Here is a 26,670-nt window from a genome sequence, read left to right on the forward strand (position 1 = left end):
CGGCTTGCGATGAGAATGGAGTGAAAGCAGACGAGAGGAGAGAAAAAAGAAAGGAAGGGGAAAACCGAATCCCGGTTCTGGAATGGGCTGTGAAGATCATCTTATATTGCTGTGGAGTCTGCAGTTCAGACTCAACCAGGGATTGACTCCGGGGCATGCAAAATGGCCCGCCTTCAAAGTCCAGCACTTGGTGGGCTATTACCCGAGAGTCAGGCAGCTCTGCCGGCCTGGGGCTGGGATGGAGGAGACGTAGCCCCGCAGTCGCGAAGTTGCAAGAAGGAAAAACTTTTCAAGCAAAGCGAGGGTCTGCGCGGAGTGCACAAGTGGAGAGGAGAAATAGGAACGCAGAGGCGCCCTCTCTCTCCCTGCTGCCGAAGTAAGTGCTCGTGGATGCCTTCAAGAACGAACTTTCTTTGGGGCTCTAGTGCTCACTGTCCCAGGTCATAGAATGCTTGCTTAGTTGTCTGCACCAATCCAAACCTACACATAGGTGACCTCTCCAAGGACTCTGACCTTTCCAGGGTGGTGATCAGTCCCCTCTCATGAGCTTTGGTTGGCTGGTGTTTATGTGTTTATTTGGTTTTGAATTTCGTTTATAGAAGCACACTAACCGGACCTATGAATCTGAAGTTCTTTTTTGGAATTTTGAGACAGGGTCTCCTTATGAAGTCCTGGTTGGCTTCGAACTTGTGATATTCACGGCACTGCTTCAGGCATGAGTCACCACCCCAGGCGACTTACTAGAGATTCATAAATGGTTTGAAACACGAACGTCCTCAAATGTGATATAATATCGCAAGTCATGCTTGACATTCAACAGTTTTTCTATGGGAATAAAACGGTGGTGGCCTTACCCAGAGCAGGTGTTCACTTTTCAAACTGGGCCTCTTTGAAAATCTGTATTGTTCTAGAAAGAGATACCTGGAGCCTGAGGATGTTCTGAGAAAAGTAAAAAGCACTTGCATTTTAAAGTCTTTTTCAGGATATGGTGGTACACACCTATAATCCGAGCTCTCGGGAAACAGAGGCAGGAAGACAGGGAGAGAGAGTTCCAGGCCAACCCAGGGGACCTTGTCTCAAATTTAAAAAAAAATTAAAAGCTTCATTCCAGTCACCCTTGATATACTCGAGTAGAAGACAGCCCACTTGTAAAGTTCCCAGAAAGAAGTTCCAAGGACACTGAACATCCTAGAAATTGATTAATTGATTAGAACCTTAATGATACTGGAGAGGGTGGAATGTTACAGACTCAAAGCCAGATTATCGTGGCCTATCCTTAGCCTTCTAAACAGCCATTTATTTTCCACCTTTGTGTGCCCTGACGTCCTTCTGACTGTCTCCTGCAGTCTTCGGGGATGTATCAGGACCATTAGATTCCACTAATGCAGAGCTAAAAATGTCATCAGAGCTCATCTGAGGTCCCTCTGTATCCGGGGTTCCCTGATTTACTATAACCCACTCTCCTGATGCTTCAGCACATGCATCTGAAAAGTGTTTATTTGTAACTCTTTTTTTTAAAATATTTATTTATTATGTATACAATATTCTATCTATGTGTATGCCTGCAGGCCAGAAGAGGGCACCAGACTTCATTGCAGATGGTTGTGAACCACCATATGGTTGCTGGGAATTGAACTCAGGACCTTTGGAAGAGCAGGCAATGCTCTTAACCACTGAGCCATCTCTCCAGCCCTATTTGTAACTCTTTTTGTTCTGTTACTACAAGAACTTTCATTGTTGGACCATGAAACTTAGGATAACCTGGATTTGGTCACTCATATCTGGCTCCATAATAAACTACCTCTTGCCCCTCCCCCCCCCTTTTTTTTGATTTTCGAGACAGGGTTTCTCCTTAGCTTTTGGTTCCTGTCCTGGAACTAGCTCTTGTAAACCAGGCTGGCCTCGAACTCACAGAGTTCCCGAGTGGGGGGGATTAAAGGCGTGTGCCACCACCGCCCGGCTTCTTGTCCTTTTTTGAGGAGAGCTGTTTTTTATGTGGTCCCAATAACCCTGTGAAACATACCTCGAGCTTATCAGTAAACTGCCTAGTTTGGGGGAATCATTCTAGACTTGGTCATTGATGACCAAGTGCTCAGTGGAGATGGGATCCATTGTTCATGTCTAAGAAGAAGGTGTGCGTGTGCGTCGCTGGGATAGGCAGTTGACTGGCCCTGCGTAGGGACTGCTTGTGAGTAAGGCTGTTAAGATCTGTATGCTCCCTATTGTTGTTTACTTTTTACTTTATTTACAGAGGACGGAAATGAGGGCACCAGATGTGCAAGGCAAAAGTGCCTCAGTCCTTCTTACTTTGTTTTGCGACAGTGTCTCACTAAGTTACCTTAACCTTAAACTCTTTGTAGCCGAGGCTGACCTTGAACTTCAGTTCTCCCGAGTAGTTGAGGTGCTGTGAGTACCCGTCTACACCTCCAGACCCAGCTCACCCTACTGTTTGTAAGAGCTGTCATTGACCAAATCAAATTAGAAAAGAAACCCTTTAACTGCGAAGCTCAGTAATGCTGAGTTGCCCTGCATTTCTTGGCCTCATCCTTCCTTGGCTCAGAACTCACAATTTAATATATTACCATATTTGTTAATATCACATATCACAATTGGTATATTAACATACTTTCCAAGTTCTGATAAATTGACAGCCCCATCCCCATTTTGCAGCTGCCTTCTAATCTCTGTGTGATAATTGGGTCATCTGACATCTCTGAGCCAAGTGCTGCCTCCTGCTCACACTTGGGGTATCAGGGCATCCTCCAGTAGGGAGAGAGCACTGATCTGAATACCCAGAATATTCGCTCCTGTTCCCGTGACCCGCAAAGTGCTGACAGCAGGTGTGCCCGCTCAGACTCTAGGGAGGTACCCAGTGCAGGGTACCTGCGCCCGGAAAGACTCTGCAGAAGCCAGCAAGCCCCAGCCCCCTCTTTTAATGGTGAAAAAGATCAACAACAACAAAAAAGTGATAGTTGACACATTGCTTTACTGAAGGATGCCGATAGCCAGCCAACTTTCCAGTCTGTTAGGGTTGTTTGGTTTCATGTGTTGGGTTTGGGATTTTGTGGAGTTTTTATTGCTGTTTGGTGTGTGTGTGTGTGTGTGTGTGTATGTGTGTGTGTGGTTTTTGTCAGCCATTGGAACTCTTTCCTTGGTTAGATTGTTACCTGAGATCCAGTCAGCAACAACAGTTACAGAGACACAGTCCTACAGTTAGCGCCATGTCACCAGCTTTGACACAAACAATTTCAGGCTAAGCCAGTGTGAAATAGGATCCTCTCCTCGGCTGCCATCTGAATTTGTTGGTGTTACTCAACTGTTTTAAGTGAAATCCATGGGCTGGAGAGATGGCTCAGCGGTTAAGAGCACTGTCTGCACTTCCAAAGGTCCTGAGTTCAATTCCCAGCAACCACATGGTGGCTCACACCCATCTGTAATGAGGTCTGGTGCCCTCTTCTGGCCTGCAGACATACACACAGACAGAATATTGTATACATAATAAATAAATAAATATAAAAAAATAAAATAAATGAAATCCATTGGCATGACTTCCCTTCCCGTACTCCCCCATCTCAGACACTCAAAGAATTGAATTAATAGGAGAAAGCAAGGCCAGTCCTTCTTTTTTTAATATAATTTAATTTTATTTTATGTACATGGGTGTGAAGGTGTCAGATCCCCTGGAACTGGAGTTACAGACAGTTGTTGGCTATCATGTGGGTGCTGGGAATTGAACCTGGGTCCTCTGGAAGAGCAGTTAGTGCTCTTAACCACTGAGCCACCTCTCCAGCCCAAGGCCAGTCCTTCTAACTAAATGTCCAAAGCCATAAAGTGTATTTCCACCCCTCCTCTTTTCCTATTGAGTACTCAGTCTTAGGCAGCCTCACATTGTTGCTATAGAAACAGTGACGTCACCAGTTGCAATTCTGATGTCACCCCCCTAGTCCCAACAAGAAGGAGGTGCATGGAAGGCTGGGGGAGGAAACAAGATCTTCAGCTGAGCAAGAACATCCCAGCATCTTTATTGACTTTAAAAGTATATTCTGGAATCTTCTGTGGTTCGCTGTTCCCAGAGCTACAGAGGTAGGGAAGCCTACGGGGTTGGTAAGAGAGCCCATTTTCTGATCCCCTGTCGTTAGAAAGAAGACGATGGGCAGCTTTTTTATTTCCAGCTCAGCTTCTTGCTTCTGCCCTACCTGTCTTAATTTCATCTTTGAGTACTGTGGAAATAAGTGGACTCCCTCAGCAGCATCCCACACACCCTCCCTCTTCCTCAAGTTCCTGAGTTACTTACGGTTTGACCTGATATCCCAGGCCATCATTTTGGAGGCCCGAGGCATTTACTCCTTGCCCTCCTCCCAGCGTGATGGTGATGTTGAGAGTAGGGTATATTACCTGCCTGCCGGCTTTTCCAGCTCTCCTGTCTGCCTAACTCCCATGCTCTTTTCTCTCTAAAATCATGCTGGTATAGCTGAGTTAGATTCCTATCCACTTGAAGCCTCACAATTTTTAGAATCGAAGCTTTGGTTAGGCGGCAGAGCACTGGGAATGGGTTTAAGCCCATGGAATAGCATCTGTATGATGGTGCTCTGGGCAAGAAGACACTATAAGGGACAGTAAAGCTAGAGGCTTGCCTCACGAAGGCTTGGTGAGTGCTGAGATGCATAGTCCTGAACTCCATGGTGAGAAAATACCGAGAACTCCAGTGTCCATGTCAACAAGATTTGTTGGGTTTCTACAGTGTCCCAGACAGAACAGACAGAGGAGGAAGATGGGGTGGAGATGAAGGCATTCACCCATATTAAAATGAACACTAAACTTTGCTTGAAAGAGCTTCAGAATATGACCAGATAGATATGAAGCAGCCCCATATGAACCTCATTTATATTGCCTAGAATTTAATCTTTTCAAAAGTTTAGAAATGTTGAGGAATTAGGGAATGGGGTGGGGTGGTGTCTGGTAGAGTTGGGCCTGGGGTGGAGCAGGCCTAAGCAGACCTGCCTCACTGTTGGCATTCGTGGTCTGCACTCTCACTTTGAGGTAATAATCACTTTGACACCCTCCCCCAGCTTTTGGTCTTATTTCTGATTTTTTTTTCTCATAACTGTATCTCAGGCTTCTGAACAACAAAAGGCAAGAAAGTTATGTGCCTATGTATATAATGCCATCGTCCAGACAACATAGGGAGATTTAGCTGACTACAACAAGCTTTATGTGTGCAGACAAACACACAGAAAATAGACTAAAAATATTAGAATATATGTAAGGCAAGAGTTTGCAAGGTATACTAAACTAGTGAAACCTGCTCTGTGAAAAGAGTACTGAACATTTGGGATGTTCATTTCTTTGCATTATTGGTATAGGAAGATCTGACCATGATGTAACTTTCTGTGGCAAACTTATTGCCAAAGCGCTGGAGTTTTAAAAATCAGAATATATGGCTTATCATCATAATTCATTTGAGCAAGCCATTTCTTTTTGTTCCCAGGTTTTCCCAATTTTAAGAAAGAAAAATGAGCTGCCTGGAATTACAAATGGGCAGGACTTGTATATTCACTCTTTCAACAGAGAATTGCTAAGCACCAACTTTAAAGGTACTAGCTATTAGGAGGGATTTGCTTTGTTCAGGAAGCCACTTAATAAAGCAGGTAGGGTACCTGTGGACAGTTGCCATATTAGGTAGGATGAGACTGTGAAATGAATTATTTCAGAGACTTTGAAGGAGAAACAGTAATATTCAGCTAGGGACTTAAGAAATAGGATAACTGGCTTGGGCTCAAGTAGGGATGGGGTTTAGAGGAACGTTTTGGAGGCATGTGTGCAGTTAATGCTGGGTAGATATTCCAAGAGTAAAATGCACGAATGTCCTTTATTAATGTCTCAGAAGAGCTAGACAAAGGAAGTTAGTTGAACTGGAGACATGGCTTATGAACTCTTTATGAGGACAGATATTTCCCTCTAAAAATGCTTACAAAATGTTTTCTGATCTCCCCATCCCACCTGCTTGTCTTCAAGCTTGCTAGTGAAGTGTGTGAGATTAACCGGTTGTTTTCATCATTAAGCCATTCAAGAGCAGAGACTAACAATAGCCACTGAAGAAATCATCGACCTAAAGTAGAATGATTTTTTATCTGAGAACTCTCAGAACACACCAACAGTAGTATATGGATCCCTCCCAGAAGTCTCCACCTTACTCTGGGCTTCCCCCCTCCCCTTCTATGTATACATGAAAATAAGAAGTCAGAGTCATCATTTGGTAATAAGAACAGTGCGGTCCATATGTAAGTTTGGTCATTTTTCTCTGTGTCTTTCTTTACAGAATCCTTATCTATTACATGGCAGGAGGGGCGGGTAGACTTAGGGATAGTGAAGATACCAACAAAGCTCATCCGGAGTCTTCCTTGTATCTCAGAACCCATCCTCAGTAAGAGTAAGTGACCACATCATTTTCTTTCTTCTTTATGCTTACCTTGTATCTGATTAATTGTTGTGTGTAGGCAGCCTGACTAAGACAAAGAGTCTGTTGATTTAGGTCTTCTCTACCAGAGTCACCCCACTTGGATGAAATGTAAACGCGATGAAAAGACCATTGTTTGTGGATATTATACTGTCAACATTCTAGGTCAAGCTGCGACTAAATTTTGCCTTTCTTGGCCCAGTAACAGTACTGATAATTATTTTTTTCCATGCCCATGACACAAAGCATAAGAATATGTATATAGAAGTGTGACTCAGGAATACAGCACTTGCAAAAAAAGGGGGGGGAGCAAATCTCTGTTACCTGGAGGAGTACAGAAATGATTTTCCTAGCTCAATAATCAGAGACAGGAGAGTGTGAAAATAAGAGTCTTTATGAGAACAGAAAATTGCTCTTCAGGGGTTTTATATTTTGATTTTCCTTTAATAATTATCCATAATATCCAAAACAAAAGCAATATGCTCATATATATATAAGCATCATTACTTTTAATTTTTTTCTTTGGACATTTTTACTTACTGTGTGTGTGCTGGCGAGGCAGGTGCACACATGCCGTGGAGCTTGTGTGACAGCCAGAGATAGCTTGTGGGGGTCGGTTTTCCTTACGGCATGTGAGCTTCAGGGGTCCAATTCAGGTCATGGGAGTTGGCAGCAGACACCTCTACCTGTAGGAGCCCTCCCAGCCGTCCTTGCTTCTCATTCGTTTTTCAGCTTTTATTGCGCGCGTGTTTGGTGTACCTTTGGTCTCTGTTTGTCTTCATTTTGAGCAAGGGCATGCACCTCAGCCAGCATCCTTTGAAACAAGTATTTCCGATGAATCAGATGAACGCACACTCCTAGAACTCACCCTGGCTTTCGATGAGCTTCCAGTGATCATGATCCCAGTTTTGAGCAGGAGGTTGAACTGTGCTGTAGCGGATTTAAATGGTGTTTTGCTGAAACCTGAATGTAAAGCTAGATGTCTGTTTCAGGAGATGTCAGGATACTGGGGGAAGGGAGAGGTGTAGTGTCTTATTTCATCTTACCATTGAGTGCTATAGATGGGAACTGAGTTTGGAATTAGCTAGGGGATGTTCAGCGTGGAACCTAGAAGAGGAAGCTGGACATAGGAAAAGAAAGTGAGGGCAAAGAGACCCTTCTTGCCACTTTAGGTTGACAACAGGATACCTAAGTCACTGTGGTTCTTGGCTACAATTTCAAAGACAATTTCAAGGTTTTGAAGACTAGATGAGGGTAAAGACAGAGGCCGAAAGAGGTTTGGGATGAACAATTCTGAGGCAGTGAAAGCAGCAAGTGTAAGAAAACAGCTGACGGCTGGTGGTAGAGGAAAGAATTTGCAGGTGGTGAGGGCGGGTGACTTACATAGAGGATGCCAGGCAAAATGAATCTCAGCTCTCTAGCACAGAGTGATGCCACCTCTGAAGTGAGAAGACCAGACAGCTGGTCATGCTACCACTGAGAGGACCGGGCAGCTGGTAATGCCACGGAGAAGCCCGGGCAGCTGGTAATGCCACGGAGAAGCCCGGGCAGCTGGTAATGCCACGGAGAAGCCCGGGCAGCTGGTAATGCCACGGAGAAGCCCGGGCAGCTGGTGGCGCCGCCACTGAGATGAGAGGACAGAGCAAAGTGTAAAGAGGCCGTGAAAGGATACATTAGCCAAGTCACCATTGCATCCTGGACCCTGAACCAGGGAATCTGAGAACCTCCCAACATCTTTAGCTTATTGGAGAGGGAATGATCTCAGGGAAGATTACTAGTGTGAGTCAGGGCTCTAGAAATGGATGAGAAGCAAAGTTTCTGTTGTTAAAATTAGTTCATGTAGACAGAACAGGCAAAAGAAAAGTAAAGCAATCCATTTTGTCACATTTAGTTTAGAGTGTGTACTGAAAATCGGGCGGGAAGGGGATGGTAGGGAACAAAGCAGGACAGCCGACAGGTCCGTTCCTGTACCGTACAGTCAGCATGAACGGCACGGTCCAGGTGCCAGCTCATCTCTAGAGATACACGTTTGAGGAGTTGGGTGGCAGGTGGGAGCGGAGGCTGAAGAAGACTGCTTGAGTGGGCTGAAGCATGCCTTTTTCACAGGTCTCTGTGGAAAGCGTGGCTCCTGCTTCTCCCATCTCTGCCGTTTCTTTATTTCTCCTGTTCATGTAACCTTTGGATAACTTCTCTTTTTTTTTTTCTTTTTTCTTTTTTTAAATACTACCAGATGGCGGATAGGGTTGACTGGTTACAAAGCCAAAATGGCGTATGCAAAGTTGATGTCTATTCACCTGGAGACTTCCAACACCAGGACTGGAAAATGGTAAGGGCTCCTTCTTCAGCAGCACTGGTTAGGAGCGTCTGGACTGTGCTCGAGGAGCACCATTCTTCCTCCACTGTGAAGATGGCTAAAATGAGCTCCTGCAGAGCAAACGTTTCCCATTTTACCTCAACAGAGTGTGCAGCTTATGATACCTGATGCTTTCGTTTTTAGTTCTGTATTCCTGGGGGCGTGACATGTGCATGTGGGGCCGGAGGCCAGAGGCAGGTCTGTGAGAAACTGAGCGCTGGGACCACACTCTGGCTCTCTGTAAGAGCAGTATGTGCTCCTGACTGCTGAGCCTGAGTTTGATGTTTAGTGGGAAAATATGTTATGGTAAATAAAAAGTATGTGTTACAATGACAACATTTTAAGTTTTAAACAACCAGAGTAGAAGAGTCTCTGGACTGGTGAATGACTCACCGGGTAAAGGTGCTTGCCGTCAGCCTGGTGATTTGAACTAGATCCCTCGAACACACTCAGGGGAAGGAGAGAACCAACTTGGGATAAATTGCCCTCTGACCTCCACATAAATATTGTGGAATAAACCTTGTTCCCAGTCAGTCAGTTGGTCAATGTAAGAAACATAATAAATGTTTCCAAGGCACATCAGAAATAATTTTCTGAAATTTGGGGTGTCTCTAAATTATGAGAAATTTAAAGTCCCCTTTCAGCCACTGCACCTGGACGTCCAGCAAGCACTTATTATTTATTAAATCCTTGGCCTACAGGGAGGGAAGCGGTGTCTGTGTCCATAAGGGTCCAATAAGAAGATAGTAATAAATAATAAACTAGGCTGTGCTGTAATGTTTAGAAACTGTTTCCTGGGGAAAGGCAGTACACTGTTGAGAGATGCAAGGGAAAGACCTCAGGCGTCTAGAAGTAAGCATAGAGAGTAGCCATTAGGCCGAAACTCTTAAAAACCCTCAGTCAAGGCTGCTTGGACCTAGACGGGCAGAGCACCGCTCTTTTCTCCCTCTTGTGGCCTCTACTGACAAAGGCCACTGCCTAAAGAGAGAGATGCTTAAAGGAGTCAGGTCCCAGAGTCACAGAGCAAAATGAGCTGGGACTAAATGGCCATGTATTGACCTGTACAGACAATAGGTGCTAGCAGAAGAAACGTCCAAACTAATTGTATTGAAGTCTCTGATTTTGAAGATCTTGGACCAGTGATATGGCTCAGAGGGTACAGATGCTTGCCACCAAGCCAGATGACCTCAGTTCATATACTAGAACCCACATGCTGGAAGGGTAAATGACGAGAATTGACCCCTACAGTTTGTCCTCCTCCATACTCAAACACACACCGCGTACACACACGCATGCGCGCACAAACACACACACACACACTCTGTAGTACAACATTAAAGATGAGATAATCCAATACATTCATTATTGTAACCTTACTCCGAATACTAACATTTGCTTAGCACATATTTGCATGTAAAGTTAAGTGACCCATCTTCTGTTTATACAAATAGATTTTTTTATTAATAAGAGCCAAAAGCCCTGAGAAATCTTTACAAGATACACAGACACTCATATCAAATTGCTGAAGACCCCAAACTGCCTCCGTTGGAAGTTTATCCTCCTCTGCCCTTTTATGTAGAGAAACAGAATACAAATCAGATTGAGTTAAATGAAACAAACAAAACTCTAACCCCTTTCACTGAGCAAGAAGTACCCTAGGAGATCCAAACATAAAAATGAATTCTGCCATGGTGAACCTTACCACTCATGGGAAAACATAATTATAATGTAAAGCTTAAATATAATTTAAGACATAAGTATAATTGGATATCAGTCTGGCATTTGGAGTTACGTAAAGAACCACTGCACATTAATTAAGAAAACAGTTCATGATCATTGCTGGGTGATTTTCTGTACAATAGTTGTTACAGTTTAAATAATGAGTCACTGCCAGCAGGGCATAGTGACCTACCTGGTGACTCCAGCACTCGGGGGTGGAGATGGGGGAAAACATGGATTACATATCCTTAATGAGCTAGATACAGAGACAAAAAGCAGGGCTGGGGAGCTACCATTAGCTTAAACAGCTGCTGAAACATCAAAGGCATTTTCTAGTGCCCTCCTCATGGGCGTGAAACGTTTTTGGCTTCAGAAAGGGGAAAGAGTAGTTTGGCATTCTCCTTCCACACAGCTCGGGATACTGTTGTGTAGTGGGGTGGGGGTGCAGGAGCAGCACCCTGGCAGGAGAGGGTAGGAGTACTTAGTCTCTGCGGCACTCGGGTCATTTCCTGTCTCCATCAGTTTGTGTCACCTAGGGATCTGTGAAAGAGTGTCCCAAGAAGCAGAGCCAGCTGGCGTAGAGAGTAGAAAAATACTTTTTATTTAGACACAGATGGTAGACAAAACACAAGATTTTTTTCTGCAAGTCTCTTCCATTCCACTTGGATAAAAAGCAGTAACAACCTCCAAGTTAGAATTCTGCTGATGCCATCAAAAGGCTGGCTGCGTCTGTGTTGGCCTGACCACCTCATGACACTGGCTTTGCTGCGAGTTCTTTTTTTTTTTTTAAGATTTATTTATTATGTATACAACATTCTGTCTCCATGTATGCCCACATGCCAGAGGAGGGCACCAGATCTCATTACAGATGGTTGTGAGACACCATGTGGTTGCTGGGAATTGAACTCAGGACCTCTGGAAGAGCAGCCAGTGCTCTTAACCACTGAGCCATCTCTCCAGCCCTTGCTGGGAGTTCTGAAGAAGCCCAGAATGGGCTTGAAAAGGCCTCTATTATTTGCCATCCTGAGATGAAGTGGTCTGAGCACACTTAGGTCTGATACCTCTTGTGGGCCCTGCAGGCACGCATGTGCATGCACATACACACACATACATACATGCTTGCCCACAAAAAATAATTTTAAAAACTTTTTTAAATTACTGCTATAGAAACAAATAGCAACCAGTAAATTTTTTTTTTTTTTTGATTTTTCGAGACAGGGTTTCTCCATAGCTTTTGGTTCCTGTCCTGGAACTAGCTCTTGTAGACCAGGCGGCCTCGAACTCACAGAGATCCGCCTGCCTCTGCCTCCCGAGTGCTGGGATTAAAGGCGTGCGCCACCACCGCCCGGCCAACCAGTAAATTTTTAAGTGCTTTATGTTGTTTCATTTCATGTCATGATATATGCATATGGGTGTTTTGTCTGTACACCTAGCGTGTGCCTGCTGCCTGTAGAGGCCAGAAGAGGGATCCTCTAGAATCAAAGTCACAGACAGTTGTGACCATCAAGGGTACTGGGAATCCAACCCAGGTTCTCTGTAAGCAGCTAGTGCTCTGAACACCGAGCCATCCCCCAGCCCAGTAGCTGGTAACTTTGACTTTCATAGTAAACTATTATGACATATTAGCAACTTTATAGCAACACACTATTCTTTTAAAAATGGACCATATTTGAAGTCATTCCTAGACTGACAGAATTCTTTACATTTAATAGGAAAGAAAGCATAAATATGTACATGGTACTATGTTCAGGTTTAAAGTTTTGCCACATATAGATTACAGTGAGTTGATATTTAAGTGTGTGTGTGTGTGTGTGTGTGTGTGTGTGTGTGTGTGCACGTGCATGCACACGCATGCATGCAGGTCAAGATTTTGCTGTATCAAATAATTAGATACCCTTTTCCCATTTTTCTGAACCTACTTATAGTAAAAGACATGAATTTCAAAACAACAGATAGCTGGGTGAGGGTGGCACAGGAGGGAGAGAGGGCAAGGTCTCTCTTTGAGGATAGTCAGGTCTACACAGAGAAACTGTCTCAAAGCATAAAAGATAAAAACAACAGAACAGATAGATCTGAGAAGGCAGTCCTGAGCATCCATAGCAGCTCAGTTCATGTAGGAACTCCCCATAATCATCATGATTACGCAGTAGAAACAGTGTAATGTGGTAGCTAATGGCTGCTTAGAATTCTAGCTTCATCACAGATTAAAGTTATAATTTCGAACAGCTCACTAACTTAATCTCTCAGTTCTTTTTAATTCTCTCCCTTGTAAAATGAAGAAAGCAAGAGAATTAGCACGTGGGTGTATTGTGAAAGTAGTTTAAATGGGATGGTAGCCTTAAAATCCTCAGTGTCTGATAGTATCATGACTGCTCAGTAAACTTGGGATCCTTTTATTGTGATGCTGGAGCCAGCTCAGGAGGCTGGCTTTGTCGGCTGTCCTGAACACCCCATATCTTTGCTGTGCTACAACTGGGTGAAACCATGTCTGCTTTTCAGGATGCATCAACGGATCCTGTCCGAGTGCTCAGCTGGCTCCGCAAAGACCTGGAGAAAAGTACAGCAGGGTTCCAGGACTCAAGGTTCAAGCCTGGAGAGTCATCGTTTGGGGAGGAAGTGGCTATCCCAGGAGACCAACGCAAAGGTTTCTGTGTCGACTACTACAATACCACCAACAGGGGCAGTCCGGGGAGATTGCATTTTGAGATGACACACAAGGAGAACCCTCCTCCGGGCCCCATTGCCCACGCTGGTAATGGGAGTTCCATAGATGAAGTTTCCTTCTATGCCAACCGCCTCACAAACCTAGTGATAGCCATGGCCCGAAAGGAGATCAATGAGAAGATCCATGGCTCTGAAAATAAATGTGTCCATCAGTCGTTCTTTATGGGGGATGAGCCCACACCCCACAAGAGCTTGAGTACAGTAGCCTCCGAGCTGGTGAATGAGACCGTCTCTGCGTGTTCCAAGACCATCGCTGGTGACAAAGCTCCGGGCTCTGGAGACAGAGCCTTGGGGTCAGTGCAGAGCCCTGGTATAAGATACAAAAGCACTTTGAAGATCAAGGAAAGCACCAAGGATGGCAAGTGCCCAGACGACAAGCCTGGTTCTAAGAAGTCTTTCTTCTATAAGGAAGTGTTTGAATCTCGGAATGCAGGGGATGCCAAGGACGGTGGAAGGTCCTTACCTGGAGAGAGAAAGCTGTTCAGGGGCCAGGACAGGCCTGACGACTATACAAACTCTGTCAGTCAGGGGATCATGACCTATGCCAACAGTGTGGTGTCCGACATGATGGTCTCCATCATGAAGACCCTGAGGATCCAGGTGAAAGACACCACCATTGCCACTATTCTGCTGAAGAAGGTACTGATCAAGCACGCCAAAGAGGTGGTCTCCGATCTCATCGACTCGTTCATGAAGAACCTCCACAATGTCACAGGGAGCCTCATGACTGACACAGACTTCGTCTCAGCTGTGAAACGAAGTTTTTTCTCTCATGGAAGCCAAAAGGCCACAGATATCATGGATGCCATGCTGGGTAAGCTGTACAATGTAATGATTGCCAAGAAATTCCCTGAGAACATAAGGAAAGCCAGGGACAAGTCTGAGAGCTACTCCCTTATCTCCATGAAATCGCGGCCTGGTGATCCTAGGCAACCCAACATGAACTTTGAGATGAAATCGGAAGCAAAGCTGAGAGAGAGTCTGTTTTCTGCGTGCATGCCAGAGAAAGAGAAGAGCTGTGCTGAAACTCTGGGCGAGCACATCATCAAGGAGGGGCTGACCATGTGGCACAAGACTCATCAGAAAGACTGTAAGCCCCCCGGCATCGATTTTACTGTGAAACCGTGTCACCCTCAGCCAGAGGTTTCTGTTGAGGTTCCAAATCCTTGTGACTTAAGCCCTCCTCCACAGCAACCAGAGCCTTTTGAAAAATTTATGTGTGAATCAGATTCCTGGGCCAAAGACTTGATTGTGTCGGCCCTACTTCTGATTCAGTACCACCTGGCCCAGGGAGGAAGAATGGACCCTCAGAGCTTCCTGGAAGCTGCTGCCACCACCAACTTCCCCGCCAACAAGCCGCAGGCAGTGCACGACGAGTCCAGACTTAAGTCTCCTCATAAGACATGTGACCAAGAACAGACAGAGAAGAAGGATCTGATGAGTGTCATCTTCAATTTTATCCGGAACTTACTCAGTGAGACCATATTCAAGAGTAAACGTAATAGCGAATCCAAGGCACAGGGCGTTAAGGAAGAAGAGATCAATCAGTGTGAAAGGCCTGTGACCCCTCCTGCCCCGAAATTCTGTGAGGAAGAGGAGGAGGAGGAGACTGATGGTGCCTTATCTGGGCTCACCAAGATGGTCGCCAACCAGCTAGATGGCCGTATGAACGGGCAGATGGTGGAACACCTGATGGACTCTGTGATGAAGTTATGCCTCATTATTGCCAAGTCCTGTGACTCTCCCTTGTCAGAGCTGGGAGATGAGAAGTGTGGGGATGCCAGCAGGCCAAATTCTACCTTCCCAGACAACCTGTATGAATGCTTGCCAGTCAAGGGCACGGGAACAGCTGAAGCCCTCCTGCAGAATGCCTATCTAGCCATCCATAACGAACTGAGAGGTTTGTCAGGACAGCCACCCGAGGGATGTGAAATACCCAAGGTGATCGTCAGCAACCACAACCTGGCTGACACCGTTCAGAACAAGCAGCTGCAAGCTGTCCTGCAGTGGGTAGCTGCCTCTGAGCTCAACGTTCCCATTTTGTACTTTGCTGGCGATGATGAAGGGATCCAGGAGAAGGTAAGAAAGCAAAGCCAGAAGGCTTTTCCGTGTGTTAGCTTGGGTTCTGCAGTAGGTGTGGTTTTCTGAATGGGAACACAGCTGTAGGAAGGGGAGAAACGGACAAGGTGAAGATGCCCCTCAGCAGAGCTAAGTAAGAGTAAAGCGAGATTGAGCTCATGACCAATCAGAAACACACTGAGAGAGGCCGGAAGGAAAATCAGTGTTTTCTGTTTTCTGAATTTATTGGTGCCAGGAGCACAAATGGAGATCCTCCAGGAGACTTGGTGTGGTGGATGCAGCAGTCCATCGGCCTCACCGTCTCTGAGGAGGATGGAAACACCATTGTTCCACATAGCAAGGGTCCAGTGCTGTGTAATCTCACAGCAGTGTTGGCTCTTAGATCCAAACATATTTATGAGATATAAATATGCTAAAGTTTTTAGGTGAGATAGAGAGATTTTATATTCCCTGAGGCCCAACAGAAAAGAGATGGTTTCCAAGGAGATTATCTTCTGTGCATACTGGAGGAGAGGTACCACTGTGGGAAGCTTGGCAGGTACTGGTGACAAGGATAAGAAGATTGAATTGCAGAAAATGGCATGGGAGCCTTTAATGTGATTGTATGGTAACAAAAAGCCTTTCCTCTCAGAGTTATGCAAGAGGTTTGTTCTCAGCACCGTTACCAGTAAGGTGTATGAGGAATGGTTATTGTGAACGTATCCAGACATGCTGTTGCTCTAGAACACAGGGAAAGTTAGGCTATAGGATTTATAGACTGAGCCCTCATCACTTTCCAGTTCCCAGTGTAGTGTTTTGTTTTCTTTTTTTTTTTTTTAATACAAGTGGTACAGTGAAGTTGTACAGTGTGGTATTGAGAGTTGGAGAGTCTCATAGACTTAGAATCTCTTGCTTATAAACTGTGGGTGAGTTGTTGTATGCCAGTAGTCTCTACCCTTTCCAGATGGTTACGTGAGCACACAGACCATGAAGGCATTCTTCAAATCATCGTAGATATTAATCATTTTTCCTTTTTTGAAAGTGAGCCCCCTCATGAGGGCTATTAGTTAGGCCTTTGGGGCCAAGGTAGAAGAGAGTAATTGAGGAAGGCTCGGTTACTGCTCCCCGGCCGAGCCTCACATTCTCCACTTAGAACCTAACTATTCTCTTCAGCAAACCATCTTCCTCTGGATGATCCAGGACGTGGTCACTGAAGGCAGCCCAGCTGGACAGGTGCAGAACAAGATCTCAGTGCACAAGCAGCAGACCAGGAAAAGTTTCCATTGCTGTGAGTGAGGCAGGATGTAGGGTATCACACATTGTAATGTTTCCTCCTAGGCTTCTAGGAGGGTTAGCTGATGTTTCATTTGTCTATTTCCAGTCAACTTTGTTACTTTTAATTAGTGTGACCTTTATCTGGTGGGCTTTTAGGACTTCTAATGGTTGCCTCCAAATATCTTAGCGACTTCTTCAACCAAAAGCACTCTGGCTGTCTAAGCTCCGAGACGGGGCCACCCTGATGCTACATCGGATTTTTTCAAAACCCTGCAGCCCTCCCATCTGACCTAGGCACTGAGTCAACATCAGAACTTCAAAGTCTTGATGCTTTGCCACAGATAACAAGAAAAGCATTTAGACATCTGTCATGCCCATGCCAGGGGCTTCTGAGAACCCACTTTATCTGATTAAAGGATCGTTCTGATTGGCTGTCCCAGTTAAAGGGCTAAGAGCCAAAACCCCTTGTAGATGCTTTCATCATCAATCCAAATTTAGGAATACAGATTTGACAAAAATGCAGCCATCCCCTAAGGGTCTGTTTGTCTTTGGTGGGATGGGGTTAACGACTGATGTGATTGGAGACAGCGGGATTGTTCATCCCTCCAGGGCCAGCATGCATCCAACATAGAGTATTCCTACTGATCACCTGGACTTTGTTGTGGAGACATGGTAGCCTCCAGACTAGGACATTTAAGACCCTGATATTTTGATCTAAGTGTTCCCCAATAGGGCTCTATATCAAAATATTTACATATTGTAGGGTAGCTCTTTCTGGAAAAACTAGGTCCCTAAGATCTTTTTCCAGTGTCCTAGGAGAAAGGTGGGAGGAGTTGTTGCTGAACCTCTGATAGCATGCTCTCTGAGTGTGCTGCTGGAGAATTCTAGTGACTGCGTCCTCCCATTCTAAAGCAACAGGTATCGGAGTCAGGGTGCAAAAGAAAGAAAAAGAGAAAAGCGACTTTCAAGTCCAAAAAAACTGTATTACTCTGCATATGCCATTCAGTAGCTTGAGGGACTTGAGATAGAAGATGGGGATTAGCCACCAGGTGATACAGCAGGATCGCACCTTGTGGAATCCCTACTCGACTTGACTACTAGGAGGAGTGGGGTGTTGCAGAGAGCCCAGCAAGAGAGCTGTTACATTTTAGAAAAGTTTTAATGATAGGTCATAATCATAGTTTAGTGTCTGCTCTTGTAGATCCTAGTTTTTCATTCATAACTTCCTCCCAGCTTTAACTGGATTTTATTGGGTAAGCAATCCCAAACAACTGAGTCAGCCTTTTTTAGAATTCCCCAGGTGTTGTGAATTAGGTCGGTCCATTAAATATCCAGGCCAGCTCAAGAATAACAATTAGATTTTAATGGTTATAAGGGGAAATCCCATGCTACAAGAGTGGGAGGTCCGACTTCCGATCTGCCTGGAGGGTGCTGCTCAGAGAGAGTGCGCACCTGGGTTTTCCCAGCTTTTCTTTCTGGGCTCCAGGTAGCCACACCCACACCTTAACTAGATGTGATTGGTTGACAGTTTCCCCATCATCTCCCCCTTTTGTCTAAACAAGATCGATCCAAACCCAATACAACTATATACAATAGGAACAGATACCAAATATAAAATTACAAACAGTAAACAATATTAAGCAAGGAACGCATAACCAAAGTTTTATTAAACACTCTATTTTAAGGAGTCTAACTATTGTATTGAAATTAAACTTAGCTAAATCATGAGGAAGGTAACTACAATTATCTAATCTTCAACTCCATCAAAGATCTGAGAAGGGAAACAATATTACTTGAGTGAACAGGAAGTGCAATTGAGAAACTTCCAAAATGTGCAACCAGAGACAAGTGGCTACCTGGGCAATCACCCAAAGTCTCTTTTGCAGTGTTGAAGCAACCAACTTTGGCTAAGGCCTAACGTAACTGACAGACCATTTTTAAAGGCAAGAAACTTTTCAAAACTATCTTACCCTGTCTTGGCAGGATACAACAATCCTGTTTTATCCATTTACGGATACTCTGTATCTCTGTCAGTGGTTGAGGTATAGGCATTTCATGCTGATACAGATCACTGAACCTAGTAAGACTGGGATGCCCACGGACCCAGTTGCCTTCAGCACTATAGAATTTATTTTTAATAGGTCATGTGGATGCAAGATCAGACCCAAAATTTAAAAAGGATGAACACTGAAAGTAAAGGATGTCTCCTCATCAGATCACTTCTGTGTTGCTCTCCCTGCAGAAAAAGCAACTTATGTGTTTCTAATGTCTTCTTCTAGAAATACATATGTGCATACATGTAGAGCTAATGTATATTTGTCTTTTAGCACAAGTGGTTACATGCATATATAAGTGACAATATACATGCAGCACATATACATGGGATAATTTGCATGCATACATATTATATATTTTACATGCACAGATAAATATGATAAAATGCCCATGCACGCATATGATATAACTTACATAGATGCATATATATATGAAGGTACACATTCTCCAGCATAAGAGTTCTCATACTTTTGTCTGTATTTTGCTCTCCTATTTGTTGAGACAGAGTCTTACTACACAGCTCAAGAGGGCCTTATTCTCACTATGTAGCCCAGACTGGTCTCACACTGGAGAGCCTCCTACCTCAGCATCCTGAGTGCTGGGATGACAGGCTTACAGGTGGATTACACCCACCATGCAGTGCCATTAGGTTATGTATTGGTGTTTCGAGTTTGTTTGATTTCACCATAAGGGATTTAGTCTAAGATAGTTTTTCCTTTTCTTATTTCCTAGATTTTTGCTTTGGGTTTTCTTTTAGTGCTTTAAAATATTTACAACTCTGGTCTTTCTATATACTTTCATGTGTAAAGTGGAAGGTAGGGAGGCAGATTTCTGTTGTCATTGATTGTCCATGTTCCCCTCCCCCACCCCTCCACACTGGCTTCCACTTGATTCTTTCTGAACTTTCTATTCTGTGCCATTGAATTGTCCATCTATCCATGCTTAGGCCAGTGGTGGACTCTATTTATTGAAGTCTTTTGAATTTTAAAATATGTCCTAAGGCTGAAGACTCCTTAATTGTCTGTCAGTGTTTTAGGTAGCATACTTATAACCCAGCATTTGAGAGACTGAGGCAGGAGGATGAGCGTCATAGTGAGCTGGAGACTATACTGGGCTATATTTTAAGACACTGAATTAAAATTAATAATGATAATAACAATTGTAGTGAGGAGGGGCCGCTTGTTCATCCTGGCCACCCAGAACCAAAATAACCACATAGAAACTATATTATTTAAAACAGTTTGGCCTATTAGCTCTAACTTCTTATTGGCTAACTCATACATCTTAACTCATTTTTAGTAATCTGTGTATCTCCACGTGGCTGTGGCTTACTGGCAAGATTCCAACTGGCCTCTGTCTCTGGCAAGGGGCTACATGGTTTTTCTCTTGACTCTGCCCTTCTTTCTCCCAGCGTTTAGTCCAGTCCTCCTCCCCGCCTAACTCTGCACATAGAAAGTCACATGAACTTTTCTCTTTGTGTTCTTGTGTATGCTGATGTGGGCTCTTGGCTCTTGTGTCTGTGTGTTTTTATGTGTGTTGACTGTAGATGAAAGTTTCTGTCCCACCTGGTCCCACAGCTGTTCAGTCCCAAAAAAACACACAGAGGCTTATATTAATTATAAACTGTTTGGCCTGTTGGCTCAGGCTTATTACTAACTAGCTCTTAAAACTTAAATTAACCCATAATTCTTACCTATGTTTAACCATATTGCTTGGTACCTTTTCTCAGTAAAAACATTTTCATCTTGCTTCCTCTGCTTCCGGCTGACGACTGCCTCTCTGCCTTTCCTCTTCCCAGAATTCTCCTAGTCTAGTCACCCAACCTTTACTTCCTGCCTGGCTACTGGCAATTAGCATTTTATTAAACCAGTATGAGTGACAAATCTTTACTGTGTACAAGTGATGTGGACCCTTTGCTCTTGTATCTGTGTGTTTTTATGGGTGCTGCTGTGGGCTCTTTGCTCTTTGTGTGGTTTTGTTTTCTTGGTGCGGCAGTTGCGGGGAATAAATCCACAACCCTATACATGCTGAGCAGGTACTCTACCACTGAGCTACAGCGCCACCTATGGGTGGTTTACTTTGAGTTAACTTTTGCATACCTGTCAGGAAGAAAACTAAATTTATTCTTTCATGGGAAGAAATGTGGGTGTTTCTGACTTACTGTTGGTCAGCCTGTGGGTATCTGATCCCTATGAATTTTCTGGTACCTTCATGATCAGAGGTCAGCTGATCATGGTGCTAGAGTCAATTGTGTGTTACATTTTTTTCCTATAGTTTTACTTGCAACTTCCTCATCAGATATGAAGTGTGGATTTTGTGTATAGCATACATTTGGGTCAGTCCTTGACTAACATTCCTTCTTGGTTTTCTTTTTCTGCCTCCTTTTGGTTTATTTGAACATTTTCCTATGTTCCATTTTAATTTCTCTACTGTGGTGATATTTTAAGAGGTGTCTTGGTTGGGTATTACTCTGTGGCTCAGGCATCTGTGTTAACTCCTCAGGAGTTAAAGAACAGTCACCCATTTGCACCGAGAGCTACTTGCTTGGCTTCCAGTTGCCTTCAGCTAGTGTGGTCCTTCACAGAACTTCCTTCAGTAATTCTAGAACACGTTTGCTGGTAATGAGTTCTCTTAGTCACTTTAATATCTATTCTACACCGGAGATTAAACCCTGGGCATGGCCCACACTAGGCAAATACTATACGAATATGTTTTTATTTGAATATCATTCCTGAGGTATATTGTGCTGGATGAAGAGTTCTGGTTTGTCTTTTCTCTTCTGTTTACGTGGTCTTTTTTTTTCTTTTTTTCTCATGTGTATGTGTGTGAGTTTACACATGGGGGTACATGTGTATAATGTGTGTGAGTTTACACACGGGGGTGCATGTATATGGGTACATGTGTATAATGTGTGTGAGTTTACACACGGGGTGCATGTATATGGGTACCTGTGTATAATGTGTGTGAGTTTACACACGGGGGTGCATGTATGTGGGTACAGTACCTGTGTATGTGTGTGAGTTTACACGCGGGGGTGCATGTATATGGGTACCTGTGTATAATGTGTATGAGTTTACACACGGGGGTGCATGTATATGGGTACAGTACATGTGTATAATGTTTGTGGAAACCTGAGGTTGATATTGGGATTCTTTCTTGATTCCTCTTCTACTTAATTCTTGGAGGTAGGGTTTCTGAATCAAATCCAGAGCTTGCTGAGACACTGTTATAACTAGCTGATTTGATCCTGTTCTCAAACATCTTACCACTGTCTGCTGAGGCTGGAATTGCAGGCAGGCCATCACACCCATGTGGCATTTATGTGGGTCCTGGGGACCCAAACTCTGGTCCTCTTGCTTACATGGTAAATGTTTTAAATCTCTGAGTCATCTCATCAACATCACCCCTTCTGACTGATTAAAAACAATGAAGTGACATTTGAATTGCAATTCCCTATAAGTGGTGCTGTAGCTTCCTCTGGCTGCTCTTAGGATTGTTTTCTGCACTAGGAATGTTGCTCAGTGTGGTGGTGTTTGCCTAATATATGTCAGGCCCTCAGTTCAATCACCAGTTCAAAAATATATTTTTAAATATCTTTATAAGTAATTTTTTAATTTAAAATGTATGTCTATGTATGTGAGTGTATGCCTGTGGAGGCTAGACTAGGGCATTGGATACCCCGGAACTGCCTGATGTGGGTGCTGGGAACAGAATGCAGGTTCTCTAGAAGAGCAGCCACGTTTACAGGCCCAAACTTGCTTTTTAAGGACTGAGCACAGTGATGCCCGTAATCCCAGCACTCGGCTACAGATAAGACCCTTGTCTTGTGAAAACAAAGTTTTGAATACTCTGTGATAGATCTTGGGGTGGATTTTGTTTTGTTTGAATAAGCTGGGCTTCTTGGTGTGAGGTAAGCTGAGGAAGCTTTTGGCTGTGGTCCTGCAGATGCTCTTCCATACCACACCCCTCTCCTCTCCTCTGGGATTCTCAGGGTGGGGATGCTAGCCCTCTTGAGTCGTGTTCACTGCCTGAGCTCTGCTTATCATGTCTTTAGTCTCGAATAATTTCTTCATTCCATTGTCTTCCTTCTGTGGTCTCCTCCATTTGATACCTCTTATTTTATGGGTTTAATGTAATTTTAGTCCTAACATTTCCACTTGATTCTCCTTTTTACATCTTATTTCTTTGCTGAAATTTTGCCCTGCCCCTGAACTGGGACAAACCCATGTCACGCACATGCAAGGTCACTGCCCACCCAGTGTATTTCACCTGAGATGGAAGCTGAGGTCCTCAGGCTGCCTTTCCACTCACTCCCTGGCCCACACTGGCCTTGAACTTGCAAAAGTCCTGACAGGCCTATGCCAACTAGACTGGTGACAGGCCTGTGCTACCAGGCTGGCTTGTTTTAGTCTTTGGTTTTCTGAAGTGTGTTGCCCTGACTAAACCGGAACTCGCTTTATAGAGCATGCTGCCTCAAACTTACAGAGATCCTCCTGCCTCCATCTTTTGAGTCCTGAATTTTAAGCAAGTATTGTCACATCCAGCACCTCCCTCTGTTTCATCACTGTGGAGGCCATGTGACAGACCAGCATAAGCATTCATCTCCCTCTGGCTTTGTCATTGTGGAGTCCATGTGACTGAGCACAGGATTCTGCTGCCATGACTTCCTTACTATGGAGGATTGCATTCCACAGTGACGAAGGAGGAGGAGATGAATGTGTGCACTCAGCTAGCTTTCTTTATGTGCTAAAACTGTAGCCTGTGAAATGGTGCCGCCCACGTTCAGGGTGGGTCTTCACACCTCAGTTACCCTAGTTTAGAAAACCCCTCATCTCACCCGAAAGTTTGGTTTCAAAGTGATTGTAGATCTTGTCTAGTTAGCAATCAATATAAGCCATCCGAAATGGAGACTTTTATAGTACGGTGAGCCTAAACCATTAGAACTATTGGGGAACAAGAGCAGTGTTGACAAACGCTCGCTTTGAAGCACCATTTTCAAGGAGAAAGTGGAAGATTTGTCTCCATGAGAGATCACATTCCATATCACGAACGGGGGATGTTAACACTTGTGTGTGTTGTGGGTGATGAGACCAGCAGCTGTAGCTAAAGTCTTCTTGGGCTGGGGCTAAGAGCTAAGCATGCACGAGGCCCTGGCTACAGTCCGTGAACCGTAACAATTAAAATCCATTGGTTTGGAGCAAGGTGGCTCATGCCTAAAATCCTAGCACTTGGAAGGGGAGGCAGGAGGATCAACAGTTCAAGGCCAGCCTTAGCTGCATGGCCCTGAGAGTTTGTTCTCAACCCGAGTCCCTCCTACTCCAGTTTCCCCATCAGTGGCTTCTTGGTTGCAGCCAAGCAGGTTCCTTCCAGCCTGTTTTGGGGTCTTCTACTCCTCCATCACCTTTCTCTCTGCTCTCCACAGCTGCTTCAGCTCTCGGCCGCCGCTGTGGAGAAAGGCCTCAGCGTCGGGGAGGTTCTGCAGTCGGTGTTGAGGTATGAGAAGGAGCGACAGCTAGATGAGGCGGTGGGAAACGTCACGCGACTGCAGCTGCTGGACTGGCTGATGGCAAACCTGTGATTGGGGCCTACCCGGTGTTCCAGCAGTGGGCCATGTCCTCACTCCCTCAGCTTCCCTCCCTAAAGTTCCCTTCACGCCACCCACACCACATGCACCATCTAACGCTACTCACTGGATTTTGCAGATTTTCTTGTCCATGCGAGCAAGGACATAAATTAAAAGATTACAATTAAAGGGCTGCACAAGTTTGGCTTCCTTTTATTTGAAAAGTAAAGCTGCACCCTCTCTGAGAAAGCCACCAGAGGTAGGAGGGCAGGGACAGATGGGAGAGCAGCCCAGTGGCCCACTCAGTTCCCTCGCTGTCCTAGCTGTGAGCTGATTAAACTACTCCCTTAAAATTGACCACAATTGGGCTTATTTTATTTTGTTTCCATCCTTCAGAACCACGACAACCAAAAAACAGTTTCTTGCAGTCTGTGAAAATCATTCACATTGTGGTTTGTGGGTATGGCCCCATGTCCAATCTACACAATTGTGGGACCACTGCCCACCTCCGACTGTATCCACAGTTCAAGACAGAAGTGAAACAGCTCCAGCAGCTGTGGCTGTGGTAGACATAGCCAGTGGAAAACACTGGTCTACAGCTGAGTTCTCAGTGGTGGATGGTAGTGCAGGCCAGCAATGCTCGCATTTGGGCAGTGGAGGCCGTAGGTTTGGTAGTTTAAGGTGACCCTCTGCCTCATATCTGGTTCCGATCTAAACTACATGCCTGTCTTTATTTGGGGCAAGACATGCCTACCCACAGCCCAGGTGTGAAGATCAGAGGAGATCAGTTCTCTTCTTCTACCATGAGAGGTCTGGAAGGTAAGGAAGAAACTCAAGCTATTCATTAGGTCTGGCTGCAATCGCTTACCCATTGAGCCATCTTGCTAGCCCAGATTTTTTTTTTTTATTATTGCTTTATTTTAGAGGATACTGTTGCAGGGGGCTACTTGTTTGTCCCAACTGCCCAGAACCGAAGTAACCACATGGAAACTATATTCATTAAATCACTGCTTGGCCCATTAGCTCTAACTTCTTATTGGCTAACTCTTACATCTTAATTGAACCCATCTCCATTAATCTGTGTATTACCACAAGGGTGTGGTCTACCAGCAAAGTTTCATCACTTCTCCAGTGGCTGATTCATGGTGTCTCTCTGACTCCACCCTCTTTCTCCCAGCATACAGCCTAGCTTTCCCCACCTAGTTCTGTTCTTCCCTGCCATAGGCTCAAAGCAGTTCTTTATTAACCAATAAAAGCAACACATAGAAGGACCTCCTATACCAGGATACAGCCAGTATTTCTTGTTGGGAGGTGGGGGGGTCTAAACCAGAATTGGCTGAGTTCCAGCCAATCAAAACACCTCCAAAGCCAGCTTTTCACTTGGGTGCTAAGGACCACATTCAAGCCCTCCTGGTTATGCAGCAACCACTCTACCTGCTAAGCTGTGCCCCTAACCCAAGACTGCACTTTGAAGAGAATGTGGGTAATCCCTTAACCTCCAGGCTGAGCCTGTAATCAGAACAAGCTAGCTACAGAAGGGGGAAAGTGAAGGGAGGCAAGAGGGAATCTGAGCTATTCCCCAACTGTACAAACCAATAAACTGATACGAGGCCATGGACTTAAGTCATTTGGTAAATATCCGCCACATAAACATAAGGACCTGAGTTCAATAGCCAGGACCAGCGGGACAAGGCCAGACATGGACCTTGTGGTAAAGATGACTGTGTGGTAAAGAGTGCTTGCTCATTCTTCAAGAGGACCAGAGTTTGGTTCCCAGCACCCACATCAGACAGCTCACAACCACCTGCAACTCCAGCCTCAGGGGATCTGATGCCCTCTACTAGACTTCTTGAGCACCTGCCCACACACCACAGGATTACACACACACAGAGACACACACACAATAAAAATAAATCTTAAAATGGGTGGCATGGTGGAGTACACTTGTAATCCCATCACTGGGGAAGTACAGACAGACCCCTACTCAGTGATCAACCTACTTGGTCCAACCTACTTGGCAGGTTTCAGGCCAGTGAGAGATCATCTTGGGAAATCATGTGGACAGCAAGAAGAACAACACCCAAGGTTATTCTCTAGCCCCCATGTGCACCGGCACACACGCATATACAAGCACATTCACATAATGCAAAATGAGAGAATCCTGGGTGACACAGATTGAGAGTCACAGACAAGAATAGCTACGATTTTATTTAGGGTTCCGTGAATGAGGCTGTAGCATTCAACACTGCCCCCTAGACAACATACACCCTAAAAAGGTATGTTCAGATAAAGCCCCCTCCCACACCTTTACTGGAGGAATCATGCCAACTCACCGTGTGAAGAGAGTTTGATTTTTCTTACAAACCTTTATGCATTAAAAAAGCAATGTGAAGTATTGTACAATCAAAGTGCCTTCTCTGATACAAATCGATGGTGGAAAGGAACAGGATGCACCCTCCGTGGGGG

General features: G+C 44.7%; 1 protein-coding gene across 1 annotated transcript; it reads left to right on the forward strand.

Moving 5' to 3' along the window:
• The first annotated feature begins 1 nt into the window (after position 1).
• On the forward strand, positions 2-24,504 carry Akap3 (A-kinase anchoring protein 3). Its single transcript, XM_041638217.1, has 5 exons — positions 2-376; positions 6,320-6,430; positions 8,688-8,783; positions 13,029-15,332; positions 24,064-24,504. The coding sequence occupies exons 3-5, from the start codon at positions 8,688-8,690 to the stop codon at positions 24,217-24,219; spliced, it is 2,556 nt and encodes an 851-aa protein (XP_041494151.1). The 5' UTR covers positions 2-376; positions 6,320-6,430; the 3' UTR covers positions 24,220-24,504.
• Positions 24,505-26,670: the final 2,166 nt, after the last annotated feature.

The sequence above is a fragment of the Microtus oregoni genome, unplaced genomic scaffold (genome assembly GCF_018167655.1).
Source record: "Microtus oregoni isolate MIOR12 unplaced genomic scaffold, Mior012 000002F_ref0000024, whole genome shotgun sequence".
In the NCBI taxonomy this organism is placed as follows: Eukaryota; Metazoa; Chordata; class Mammalia; order Rodentia; family Cricetidae; genus Microtus; species Microtus oregoni.

Excerpts from the sequence above, each read along its gene's own strand:
- Akap3 (XM_041638217.1), top strand. The coding sequence starts at position 8,688 with ATGGCGGATAGGGTTGACTGGTTACAAAGCCAAAATGGCGTATGCAAA. Across the intron at positions 8,784-13,028 it reads AACACCAGGACTGGAAAATG|GATGCATCAACGGATCCTGT; the intron begins GTAAGGGCTCCT and ends TCTGCTTTTCAG. Across the intron at positions 15,333-24,063 it reads ATGAAGGGATCCAGGAGAAG|CTGCTTCAGCTCTCGGCCGC; the intron begins GTAAGAAAGCAA and ends TGCTCTCCACAG.